The following is a 12,951-nucleotide window of genomic DNA, read 5'->3' as shown; positions in this document are numbered from 1 at the left end:
AATGTATACAACTATGTAAGTTTAAAAATTATATGACTCAATAGAGCATTTATTTATACAACATATGCATACATCTATACCAAAATGAGAGTTTGAGCAACGACAACACCAAGCCAATCCCAACAAATACTGTTTTTCTTTCCTTTTGGTGAATGAATATAATGTATATATATATTCATTCTATATTTAACTTCTTTATTGGGATGCAAATCTGTCGGCTATACTTCTGGTGATCTTATGGCTGGTCCAGAAAAAGGCGATGCAGCATAGCTTCGCACTCCTTCATCAGTTTGTAAAGCAAGCCGGTGGAGAAGATAGGCTGCTCTAGCGCCCTTGGCATGAATGAAACATGAATCGAAGCACCTGCTCGCTTGTTGTGCTTCTTCACTATCTTCACAAATCCTGTTTAAGGTTTTTGAGCCTTAAATGATGACTTTGGATAGTGTTAACAAATTTATTTTATCTACAATGTGTATTTGTTTCAATAGAGAAAGTACCTGTGGAGTTAAGCACACTGTAATGCAAAAGCAGAACCATTTCAGCATGAAAATCTAAAATATCCTTCTGCAAATTTAACATCTCTTTTCTGCAGGACAAGTTTGCTTCCATGTCCTGCAGCTCCTGCAATGCCAAAATATTTTCATTTTCCTATGCAATAAAATGAACCTAAACGGATCCTTCAATTGTAATGATGAATGGGGAGAAATTGGATGTGGGAAACTGTTACCTTTAATCTGATGATGTAATCTTCCTCTTTGTCAATGTAAAATGTATTAACTTTCTGCATTTCTTCATCTAACAGTCTGGTGAAACCGACGTTAACCGTCATCGAATTCACATCATTTCTTCCATACCCAGTATCAAAAATTTCTCCAATGGAAATTCTTGGCCTCTTCCTTGGCCTTGACACAGGATCAATCAGATTCAGTTGTTTCTTCAACTGCTTATAAGATATAAACTCACCTCTCCATTCAGGGAAGCTTCTCTCAACCTCATTCCGAAGCCTTTTCCCGTACTTCATTGCAAAGTATTAGCTCTTCTACCCTCTATAACCGTAACTATTTCAAGACAAATATTGTTCCTCTGTAAGTACTATAATCATATTCTGAGGTTCAAGTCAATTTCTCGAACTTTTATTCCTTGAACCAGTGGGTAATTTTCACAAGAACTGAATCCTAAAGATTCCAAAGTATATGCTGAACTTGAGGATATGCAAGTCAACATGCGTCTTCTCTTAAAATTAATTGAAAAAAATCAGATATTTACAAGATTTTCAGGAATCACAAGCGTAAAAATTAAGGAGATATCAGCATATTCTGGGAATGTTCCTGCAGATATTCTCATCGTAGGAAAATGTTTTCAAGTCAAGCTACCAATCAACTTCAACCAACTCCAGTCTAGTGGCGATTTATTGTTGTTTTATTAGTTGTTTCGAGGGTAACAAGGCCGGCTGGCACCATCCTGGAATCGTACTGGAATCCTGTGGCGAATATACGGAAAATATCAAATAGAATCACTCAAAAGACAAACAGGCATGCACTTGCAACAAATTCGTTCCTTCAGAGGCCAGCAGAAAAGAATGGCGCATTGGCGCATTGCCTAAGGCTTGCAATCAGACTCCAGGGAAGAAAGGCAATTGTATGCTGTAACAAAAAGAAGATGACAAACAGGTGAACATATGGTGTGAATTAGAATCGACAACCTCCAAACGATGTCGTTTAGCAACAATAAGGAAGAAGAATTAAGTCGAGACGCTGCACTTCATATCCATCTGAGATGATGTCATTGCTTTTTGCCATAATGTTATATTGTGCTAAGTCATTAGTTCGTTCTTTTGTAAATAAGATTACTGTATCCTAGAAAAATATTTTAGTTTTGTCATAGTTTTACTGTATCCTGCAAACTGCATATAAATATTGTATTTAAGTGAGAGTGAACAGGGGCTTCCTAGAAAATGAAGAAATGGAAAACTCAAAACAAAGAAACAAGTTTCATGGAGATGCAATATATTTTAAAAAATTTAAAAGAGATATCCTCGTTAATTAAAAAATACAAGTCCAACAATTTCAAATCCTCCTTCCAGAAAATACAACAATAGAGTAGAACTGAGGTTTGAAGAAATTATGTAACAGTCACTCCAAGCTCAACAACAGAAGATTTAAAAAGCCTAGCTCTCAGAAAAATATTGCCATTGGAGCATTATTGTCCCCGTCTTCAAAAAGATTGATGATGGGATAGAGCTTTCAATTTAGAATTCAGTGGGAGGTTTTAGCCTTATGAGTCGCCTGATTCTGTCCTTCTCTGTATTCTCCAGCAATCCCTTTAAAATTAAAAAGATAAAACAATGAGAGTAAATGCATATGAAATAATACATGATATGCAAAACAACAAGAAGTAAAAACCAGATCTACCCAGTTGTTGAAGTTCGCCGAAAATGTGAGTATAACTGAGCAAGCCACTCAGTTCTGATTACCTGATGAAATATTCAGCGCTACCTAAAAGAACTTCGAAACTACTTCCTATAAGCCTTAGCTACCATGCCTATCAAATAAAACCTAAAAATGCATTGATTCCCGAAGTTTTCTATAATGACGAGCATGACTATACATAAAAAAAACAGATGCATTAATTGTTCACCTAGAGAATGAAAGGATCCTCAAGATAATAAGAAGATTTCCAGTTTTGCATCAAATTTTATTGTATACGAAAATATTCAATTCAACTCACCTGCCAAACTATTTCATCCAAGCACAAGCATATCCTTCCATACTTGTCCAGGAAAAGGCGCTCAGTTGGAATCTTTCCACATACATCCTTCACAGCGGAGGTTATAGAAAAAATCACTTCTGCCACTACATAAAAACAAGCAGGGAAAAGATCATCAAATAAACAAGCTGAGTGTCTTAACACAATTACTCATCGCCATCCTCTAGCCAATTAAAGCATGCAGTACATCACAATCAAAATCTACACAAATGCCACAATTATTCTAAGGAAAAGGAGACAATCATGACAATTTTTTTATGCCTTTGAAAAGCACTAACATCGACTATCCATTCATACATAGATTATCAGAGACAAATGCAACTTGAAAGATATTTTAATAATAATCAAAGAGCTGAACCAGCTAAAGCAAGCATGTAAAAGGCATTATGAACTTGGTTCTTTTATCTATAGATTATCAAAAAAAAAAAAAAAACTAGAAAAACTAATGAAAACCCTGGAGGTCCATCTGCCAAACTAAAGATAAAATGCATCATACGTTTGGCATCAACAAGCTTGATGGCTTTTTCTAACCTTACAAGCTTAAGAAAGTTATATGTACTTACAAGCAAGTTCATCATACTCATCCTTGCCCACAACAAAGATGCTGACATCACCAAGCACTGTATAAACAATATAGACTGACCTGAAAAGAAGAGGAAAAAAGAAATTTGAGTCAAACATTTTCACTTACATCACAAACATATTAATATCTCAGTAATGTAAATATTTCAAGTATATGAGAAAACCATACAATCAATTATTTATCAATCATAAATTTAAAATGAGCCAAGTAAATGCAAAAATGTGCAGTAAAGGTTGCTACTGAAAAACAGAACCACTTATCTCATTAACATGTTCTGCCCTATTACAGAGAAGGAAAGTGTTAGACACCTGGGTGGTTAAGTGTAACATTGCTGGAAAAACAATTATTGGGGTAGTGGCACAACGACAATTGGGGACCACTTGGAAAAGGAGGGAAATGTGGCTAGAGAAGGCTTAGGCAATAGAGGGATAAAAGGTGAGGCAGGAGAGAAGGGAGGGGAAAATATCATTTTGGTTTTGGGCAGTCGTTGGCTCAAAGGGGAGGTCTCCAGCTCTTCAAATTACTGGAATTATCCTGTTTTCTTGTTGAGTTTTATTCCTCATGTAAATATGGATATAGCAGTGGATTTGTATAGGCTGCTAACCTACTTAGTCCATAAGTAAAACTAGATTATCAGAGTTTAATTCTTGGTTGGTTGGTTGTTTGCCAGTATTCTTCCGTGTTGTCTGAGTAAATTTTCTGTAGGTTAGCTTAGTTGTTGCAGTGTCCATTTGATTGCATAAGGAGTTTCGCTTGGTTGTGTCAGTGTTTAGTTGATTTCTAAAGGAGGTACATATCAGAAAGCAAAGGCAAGAATCGACATGATAACATGTTCAATGACAACAGAAAAGAAGAATTAAAGCAAGCTCAAAGTTTTGCTAGTTGTAGTCAGGAACTCAGGATGATTTGAATCACATCCCCAAGGGTTTCAAGGTTACATTCTGTGCTCATTCCAGAAGGTTGAGTGGACTTGCATTGACTAGCTAAGGCCTGCTGTTCAGCATAGATGTAAAATTTGATAAGGTTTTCCCTTATCCAATCCTTCAAAGGGTCCACTACATAAACCAATCTGCTCGATCGGAGGGATCCCAGCTCAACGGTTCCCTAGTCTGGTTTAATTTGGTACGGTTTACAGTATCATTAGCACTCCAAAGTAGTTCCAAACTGCACCTCAAATGGTAATGCAAGCAATAAACAAAAATTATCACTACATCTAGATGACAGATTTAATAAGTAAAAGGATCTACATACTTGTGGCTAGCAACAAGGAGCTCCTCATTTTTGACACCTTTAAGATTATCTGCTCCCAATTTAACTAAGAAAGTTCGCCAATGTAGCCTTTCCTCAGCCGGTACTCCATTAAATCTGTCACAAAACATTAACCGTCAAATCAGAGCATCTATAAAGTTATCAAGCAGATCAGGTGAACAAAAAGGAAGCAGCTGTAACAACTAGAACAAATCAATTGATTTCCCATAAACGGATACATTGTTCTCAAGCACAGCTCTCACTTCTCATGTATCAACATCAAAAGGTTCAATCACAGAGGGGATACAGCACCTTCCGTCCAAAAATGTGGGACTAGCAAACTCTACTCTAGTTTATTCAAAAGGAAAATGCCAGTATCATTCCATCTAATAATTTGCCCAATGATTGTTGACACAAAAAAGAGGGCACACAACTCATAGGAGCCTGGCTCTGTGGTCAAATATGAACATGATGCATGTAGAAGGACCTTTCTCCATTAAACTTCGTAAGTTCAGAAAATTGCAGAACTAATTGCATTTACATGCATAGTTATGTTGAATGAGAATACTTATGAAAGAGGCCCCAAAAGTACAGGATCACCTCGAGAACCTCTAAAGATACTTGAGTATATCAAACTCTGCACACAAACTATCATTAGCAATCTGGCCTAAGCTATAAAAGCTTTACAGACGTCTCCAACCCACTGCCCAGTTTCACATATTAACTCGATTAGACCATTTTTAAAACTCTTTAACAGCAGAGCCTAATAAAGTCATATAGATTCTTAGAGTAGTAAAACCAGAATTTTATTTCACACACATGCAAATACTTATATCTACATCAATCAACTAGAATCCTCAGCTTAAAATCCATTTCCAGATTCTATATAACCTCTCAACACAATCAACCAATACAATACTATGAAATTATGGCAAATTGTCATAAAATTAAGGCATCTATAATTATTATCTCCTTCCATGGTTTAGTGGATAACACTCACAAAATCAATGATTTCGATTAATTTGTACTTGCCATTGATAAAGTCAGAGTCATTCAAATACGTATGAACAGATACTCTAATTACTTTAGTCCCAACAATAGGTGCCAAGATAAAAGAATCAATAATATTCCATTAAATATATTTTTTTTTTTTTAAAAAGTGAGCCTATAGAAACAAAATTAAACTATGAATTATTCAATTTCAGCAGAAATGCAAAACCCATCTGAGATCTAACCCCTATAAAAATTTAAAGCATAGACCAACAAAGCCAGTCAAACGATGGCCCATCAAAATTACCCCAAGAGGGTGCTGATTAGCAATAACTTCAACCGAAAATATTACGATTTAAAACATTCACGGAAGGGAAGAGATCTAGCCTTACCGTTCAATTAGAATATTGCCTTCAGAATTTGCGAACAACACCGCAAGTATCATTTTCAGAAGACAATTCCAATTCCTTTCCCTTCTCCGTGAGAGTTTCAGAGATTCCGGTTAGCTGATATTTGTTTTTGTCTTTATTTTCGCCACTTGAAAAATTCTTGTCAATATACCCAAGTAAATCCATTTGACGAAATTACGAAAATATTCGTATACCGGAGAGTTGTCGCAAGAAATTGACGAAAATGGTCATCCATAACTTGTGTGCTTTTCACCGTGGGTGATTTTAAATTACTGCACATAGTTTTTTTAGCAAAATTATGTGTATCATTTTTTATATATAATTTATACATATAAATAATATGTTATTCTTTAATTAAAGATTATTTTATTTTTAATTTAAAATCATTTAATTATATAATAATATATTATCTATATATATAAATTGAATATAAAAAATAAATATATATAATTATCATCAACTATATGAATCATGTCTTAATTATAAGGAGGGAATGAGTTTTTCCCACCCTTTTTTTTTGTCTAAAGGATGGTTTTCCGCCCTCAAAAACTTGAAAAAAAAAAGTTCATTTTTCCAACTCCCATTAGAGGGTAAAATATAAAAAAATATAAAATACTTTGATAGTTAATCTTTAAATATTTTAATATTAATACAATAAGTTAAATTGTTTTTATACTTTTATATTAACATTAAAATGACTTATATAACATTATTTTACTCATCTATCTTTAACAATTTCCTTCATCAAACACAAGGCAACCATTGCTTGTCAATGATGATCGTGAATTTCGTTTTTTATTACATCGCCCTCACTTTGAATACCATAATGATTGATGTGTTGGTTGGATTTCATTGATGTTGTCCCTTCAAGAAGCTTAAATCTTATCATTGTGTGAGATCAAGATGAGAAGAATAGTAGATCTCATTAATGTCATCTCTTTGTTAAATCTCGTTGTCATTTGAGATTCAAAAGAGAAGAATGTTGGATCTCACCAATGTTACCCTATACTATCTAATAGTATCTCGTGCCAGCTACAAAAGCGTCCATACACAAACAATTAGTATTACTTCAATCAAGCACATCCCATTTAGTCACTTATCCAATGACATCAAATCACTTATCCGTTGTTTTTACTAATTTTGGTTTTGTCGTTGAAGTTAATCTCTAAATGGTTCATATTGAGACCTTACAAGTTGCGGAGATGATGACAAATAAATAATAAAAGAATAAAGATGGTGAAAAAAAATAAAAGAATTATACAATTATAATTATGATTCAAAATTAATCCAAATAATAAAAGTGTATGTGATAAAAAAATCATAATATATTTGATTTATTCACTTAGTTTTCATATGTATATTAAATTACTTATATGTGTTATTATGTAATTAGGTGATTTTAAATTAAATATAAAATAATGTTCAATCATATAATAATACATATAAGTGTATATATATTTATATACCTAAAATAGATACGAATGATATTGTTCTACTAAAAATAATGTGTTTGGCTCTTAGCACTGCATCACAGATTATATTATAGGTATGAATTTATTGCTGAATTGCATACACAAGTACAATAGACCCTACGAAAGAGGAAAAATGAAAGAAAAAGATACCGAACTCCAGATTGTTGATCCATATGATCAAATAATTTAACAAGAAGTCACATCTGATAGATAAATAAAAAAGACTTTGGCAAAATGGAAGTGAAAAATCAATGATCAAATGATAGCTTCGGTTGTTTTCATCTCAATTGTCAACTTTGTCCTTTATGTTCTTCGAAATTAATACATGTACAAAAACTTCTAGCCAGCTTTGCCAAATGGTGAATAAGTCTCAACCGCTTATATTCAATCGTTCTTCAAGTTCTTTATGAAATTTGGTGGGCTGTTGCAATCACAAGCCAGATCTTATTTCTAGTAAAAGTCACAAATCAACAAAGAGAGAACAAGTTTCAGTTATTTCTTTCAACATCAAACCGTAGAGGATTTAATGCTATTATTGATCACCCCTGTGAAATAATTGAATAAATATCCATTAATGGGTGAATTTCAACATTTTATTCGTAAAAATATGGAAGGCCAGTGACATTGTTAACCAAAGTTTTTGTTGTATTGCATGGGTTGCTAGCTATTTTTCAAGTAAAAAATAAAGCATATTTCAATGTTTCCTTTTCTTTCCTCATCTTCATTTTTGCAATCAGGCATTTCTTTTGTGTCAAAAATTTCAGTGCCTTTTACTAGAACTACTGCCTTAATGGTGACAATGAACTCGTTTAAGTCTTAAAATCTAATAATAATTTACAAACTCAACATTACCGTATAACTTAGATTTTCTGTCAGTATCAGTGACATCAAAATCAAATCAATATGTATTATGGATCTAGTTTGATTGAATATGGGAAATTTCTTTGTCATTAGGTTGTGACTTTAATATAGAAATATAGATAATGAGAAAGATAAGTACTCGAGCATGCATGCAAGCATCACTATCTAAGGGTTCATAAAAAGTATGAATCATTTATTTGCATATCTAATATTGCAATCCTAATAGCTTCTGTATTTTGTTTGTTAGCCTTTATATATATGTTCTTTTTCTGGGTTGAACTTAGAAGAATTGATTAATTAAAAGACAAAATTTTGTTGAAATTCTGTTTTTAAATACTGACTAATCATATTTATCGAAGTGAGTTTATAGACAATCCGAAATTAAAAGAATTTATTATACCAGATCAAAGTAACAAATTAACCATAACTGATAATAAATTAAAGTAGGAGAGAAAGGGAGAGTAAATAAACCAATTCCATTTGTAAAAATATATAATATATTTAATTTCTTCTCCAAGACCAAGAGGTATTGAATTGTAGATTGACTTGGAGTACACTGATCTTGGTAATTGTTTATAGATTTTACAGAGAAACTTGATAATGGAGATCTTAATCATAATTAAACGGGTAACATGTACACATCCATATCACTCCTTATTAACAAATTAATGGATATAGCAACAAACTCCTGCATATTGAGCAAACAGACACAAACCCAATTCCTGGAACTCCACGTGAAAGTTCCTTTATGGTTGAAGTTGATTAATCAATTTCCGTTTAAGAATTCCTCTATCATCTGCAATGCAAGTCTCTCTTCTTCATCGAGTCCGCCGCCACCCACTTCCTGCCCTTTTATTTCTTGTGCCGGATGATGATTTTGATCAACATTAGGCTGGTGATCATCAGCCTGTTTTGGCTCCGATAAAGATTGATTTTCTTCACCATTGTTGTTGTTCTTGATCCCGAGCTCAACTGTCATAACCCAGTTCGAGTCGGAACGAGGCCCGGCTCGCTTCTGCCAAATTCCAATGTGGGAATTCTCAGTGTCAAGGCGAAGACAAGTGAGAGATGGAGATGGAGATTTGCAGCTTTTGCGGAGTTTCGCACTAAGTTTAGAGGAAAGCAGCGTAGAAGATGATAATGATATTGACGATGCCGACGACGATGATGACAACAACGTCGATTTCTCATTGCTAGCTTGGTCAGTGGCGACCGGAAAGTTTGTTTTGGCGCTACGTCCACTCATCAGAATGGCTGCTTCATCGTAGGCTCTCGCTGCCTCTTCGGCCGTGTCAAATGTTCCTAGCCACACCCTTCTTTTGCTGCAAAATTCGCCAAGAAAACAATGTCAAAACAGAAGGGTATCAAGATTATAGAGCTGAAAGAGACAAGCCACAAATTACACAAATTATATATACATATATACAGACACACGAACAAAAAAACAAAGAAACTAAGAGTTGTAATATTGAGAAGTTGATAAATATGGTAGTTTTCATGGAGAGTACAGTAAAGGATGGCGAATCTCAGAGACCCAAGAGCCCCAATGGCGCTGCCTGACACCTCTGAACTTCTTTGACTGTACCATAATTTTTGTCAAGAATGTCTGATTTACATGAGAGAGAAATGAATGGAAAGAAACAGAAGAGGGAATTGTGGTTCAAATGTGGAAGCTTTGTGTGACAAAATATAAGAGAGGCCTGAGGGGTTGGTTGATCGATCGATCACGGTACAGTTAAACTGTAACATAAATTTTAATTTTACTTTCGGATTATGAATGAAACCCTTTACTTTTATTGCACTTTCACATTCACAGCTTATGTTTAGTCAAGAAAAGAATTGTTTTTGTGTGGTCCTCCTGTGGCTTATGGGGTCAACCTTCATTTACAGTATCGTCTAGTGTAGCTACGCTTGTCTACCTTCAATTCTGCCACTTAATGTCCCATTTACATTGCTACTAAAGATAACCTTTTAAGCCTCCATGCGTTTACAATGGATAATATCATTTGTGTAAATAATAATTAAACCCCATTTTTGACCTATCACTTTTCACAACAATGTTAATAAAGACAAACATGTGTTTGTTTTTACAGATCGAGAATCGATGTAAGAACTTTTGTGAAGCTCAAAACCACAATTATATATGAAGATAAGATATTAGTTGAAGCCTAGACACTAGGGTTAGTAAAATGGCCACCTCTATGCATCAAGCCATTAACCAATCACCACAGAAATTGAGATAAGTATTGTGCACAAGAAATCAAGAAGCTGCATGTGTCCATCATAAATTGCTACCATACAGGAAAGTTTAATTTTGCAGCGACTTTTAACTTCAAGGTGGTAGACATGGTTTTATCTTCGAAAGAAAGCTTGTACTGTTAGCCAAAGTAGGAACTTCATAACGCCATATGCAAATTTGTATAGCAAATGTGCTGAATGGCAACCTCTCGCATGTTAAAAACGCATCAAATATCGCATCTCTTATTGATGTATGAATGTCTTTTCTCTGCATAAATTCTAAAATAAATCACTTGAATTCATTATTAGTTGAAAATTTTGTTGCTTTCAGTTAGTGGTGAAGTCTATGAAAAGGAGGTACTTGAAATAAGATAACATTTGGGTAGTTCGGGAGTTTTAATATTGGGTTTGGCTTGATTTGTTTCATAAATTAATGCCTGGAGAGATAAAAACCCTAATTAATAGTGACCTAGAAACCCATTATTTCAATTATCGTCATCACCTTAATGGCGATTGTTGACTAAATCACTGGTCCAGTCGGCTCGACTAGCTGAGTTTACAATGGCCATTAATTCAAACGCCTAGCTAATTACTTTCCTAATCTAGTTTACATTAAGATGGCACAACTTTATCATAATAATCCTCCAATTATATTGACAAAGAAACAATAGTCAAACATTTGATATGGTCCTATCTATATTATTATTGGTGTTACATATCATATATAAAGAAATGGGATGTATATATATATTTATTGGTATGACTATAAGTTATTATATAGCACACATTTCTATTACAATATGTAATATAGTTCCGTGAGTATTGGTTTATAATAATCCCACGGCTTGAAATTGTTAAATTCTTCATTAAAAAAAAAAAAAAAAACCCTTAAGTTTATTGACTTACATACACGAAGGATATGTCAATTTATGTTACAATAACTTAATTATATATACATATATATTAATTTAATTTAAGATAATTACCCAATAATTAATCTATTTCACATATTTCTTTTATTATCCAATATATCGGAGATTTGCACCTTAAAAATCAATATTTTAAATGAGACAACCTTTAAAAGAGCAATAGCAACAACTATGTTGGTCCATCTTGTTTCAAATTCATGACAAGAAGGTTGAAAAAAAATAAAAAATTTCAATGACGAAGTTATTTAAATCATCATATTGATTAACTTAGTATAAAAAACACTAAATAAATTATTTCTACCGACATATTTTTTGGGTCAAGAGATTGAAGATTGTTACATAACAAAATTCATATGATGTTAGTTGATCGGATTAAATGCTACAATATTCTACCAATAAGTTAGGTTAATTAATAGAGAAAACAAGAATTAATTAGATGTAAACTTTGCAAAATCTTATAGATATAAGATTGTTTGTGACAAAATGATCAAACCAAGTAATAAATAGGGAGAGTCCCGTCCTATCACCAACCATTAACATATAAACTTAATATGTCAACGTGCAGATACCCAAATTATAATATATATGTTAAGCCAATTGCCTATCTTTCACGTTAATTAATGAACTCTTGTATGCACAATTAATCTTTAAACGACTCAGAATTGTTATAATAATGAATCATGTCGCTGAATTTTATGACTGCTTAATCCTTTCTGCCAAGTCACCATGTTACTCAAAGCTTCGTAATATTCTCTAGGCCAAAGGACTTTTTCACACCCAAAATTCATTGTATTCTTAAATTAAGACTTGTTAATTATCGAAAACTTAAACACTCACCCATGAGATATTAAAATTAACTGAAATAATTAATACTATCTATTTCTCCCGTAAGTTTAGAAAACTAATAATTTTTCTCTGGATTAAACTTAAAAATTTTATATTTTCCCCCCAAAGTTTCTTTCTTTTTCTCCTTCCCTTTTTTGGCACTGTCATCAGCTAAATTCTTTTTCTCTCTTTTTTTCTAATGCCAAAAACTAGAGGAGGAGCGTCCTCATCACTGGATCGTCTTTCTCTAATGACGAGGATGCTCCTCATCCAGTTATCGTAAAATACATATTATGTATTATAAGATACTAATACCCATAATTGGTAAAGCCAATTATAAAGAAAATCGCCCGCTTCTCAGGTGCATATCATGTGAATTACGAATAACATTGCATTGCATTGCATTGCATGTTATAATAAATATATATTGGCAAGGGACCACCAATTTACACCAAAAGCTAGGCTTCCTAGTTAAGTTGCCATCGATCGCATTTAATCAACAGCCGTATAAGATGTTACAGCTCTCGCCCGTTATCAGCAAACCAAAACACTGTTGTATAAGTTCAAGATTTGATATATTTCTAGCCATCCCATGTGAAATAATTTATTGTTGGAAATGTATAATATAA

General features: G+C 33.4%; 3 protein-coding genes across 3 annotated transcripts; all 3 read right to left on the bottom strand.

Moving 5' to 3' along the window:
• Positions 1-16: 16 nt before the first annotated feature.
• Positions 17-1,243, bottom strand: LOC123209929 (SPX domain-containing protein 2-like). Its single transcript, XM_044628026.1, has 3 exons — positions 728-1,243; positions 498-621; positions 17-402 (listed from the first exon to the last, which is right to left on the bottom strand). Exons 1-3 carry the CDS (start codon positions 1,019-1,021, stop codon positions 236-238), a joined length of 585 nt encoding a protein of 194 aa, XP_044483961.1. The 5' UTR covers positions 1,022-1,243; the 3' UTR covers positions 17-235.
• Positions 1,244-1,989: 746 nt separating this feature from the next.
• LOC123209930 (TSET complex member tstD) lies at positions 1,990-6,140 on the bottom strand. The gene is made up of 5 exons (XM_044628027.1): positions 5,980-6,140; positions 4,601-4,714; positions 3,330-3,409; positions 2,728-2,852; positions 1,990-2,320 (listed from the first exon to the last, which is right to left on the bottom strand). The coding sequence occupies exons 1-5, from the start codon at positions 6,030-6,032 to the stop codon at positions 2,249-2,251; spliced, it is 444 nt and encodes a 147-aa protein (XP_044483962.1). The 5' UTR covers positions 6,033-6,140; the 3' UTR covers positions 1,990-2,248.
• Positions 6,141-8,809: 2,669 nt separating this feature from the next.
• On the bottom strand, positions 8,810-10,015 carry LOC123210887 (ethylene-responsive transcription factor WIN1-like). Its single transcript, XM_044629375.1, has 2 exons — positions 9,839-10,015; positions 8,810-9,652 (listed from the first exon to the last, which is right to left on the bottom strand). Exons 1-2 carry the CDS (start codon positions 9,916-9,918, stop codon positions 9,097-9,099), a joined length of 636 nt encoding a protein of 211 aa, XP_044485310.1. The 5' UTR covers positions 9,919-10,015; the 3' UTR covers positions 8,810-9,096.
• Positions 10,016-12,951: the final 2,936 nt, after the last annotated feature.

This window comes from Mangifera indica, chromosome 3 (assembly GCF_011075055.1).
Source record: "Mangifera indica cultivar Alphonso chromosome 3, CATAS_Mindica_2.1, whole genome shotgun sequence".
Lineage (NCBI taxonomy): Eukaryota > Viridiplantae > Streptophyta > Magnoliopsida > Sapindales > Anacardiaceae > Mangifera > Mangifera indica.
This window is presented reverse-complemented; position numbering and strand designations above follow the sequence as displayed.

What these genes read in the sequence shown, in the direction of transcription:
- LOC123209929 (XM_044628026.1), bottom strand. Translation starts at nt 1,021, where the DNA reads ATGAAGTACGGGAAAAGGCTTCGGAATGAGGTTGAGAGAAGCTTCCCT. An exon ending in ATTACATCATCAGATTAAAG is followed by an intron (nt 622 to 727) that starts GTAACAGTTTCC and finishes TTGGCATTGCAG; the next exon opens with GAGCTGCAGGACATGGAAGC. An exon ending in CAGTGTGCTTAACTCCACAG is followed by an intron (nt 403 to 497) that starts GTACTTTCTCTA and finishes AACCTTAAACAG; the next exon opens with GATTTGTGAAGATAGTGAAG.
- LOC123209930 (XM_044628027.1), bottom strand. Translation starts at nt 6,032, where the DNA reads ATGATACTTGCGGTGTTGTTCGCAAATTCTGAAGGCAATATTCTAATT. An exon ending in GGCAATATTCTAATTGAACG is followed by an intron (nt 4,715 to 5,979) that starts GTAAGGCTAGAT and finishes GTTTTGTGACAG; the next exon opens with ATTTAATGGAGTACCGGCTG. An exon ending in TGGATGAAATAGTTTGGCAG is followed by an intron (nt 2,321 to 2,727) that starts GTGAGTTGAATT and finishes TTAATTTTAAAG; the next exon opens with GGATTGCTGGAGAATACAGA.
- LOC123210887 (XM_044629375.1), bottom strand. Translation starts at nt 9,918, where the DNA reads ATGGTACAGTCAAAGAAGTTCAGAGGTGTCAGGCAGCGCCATTGGGGC. An exon ending in GAGATTCGCCATCCTTTACT is followed by an intron (nt 9,653 to 9,838) that starts GTACTCTCCATG and finishes CGAATTTTGCAG; the next exon opens with CAAAAGAAGGGTGTGGCTAG.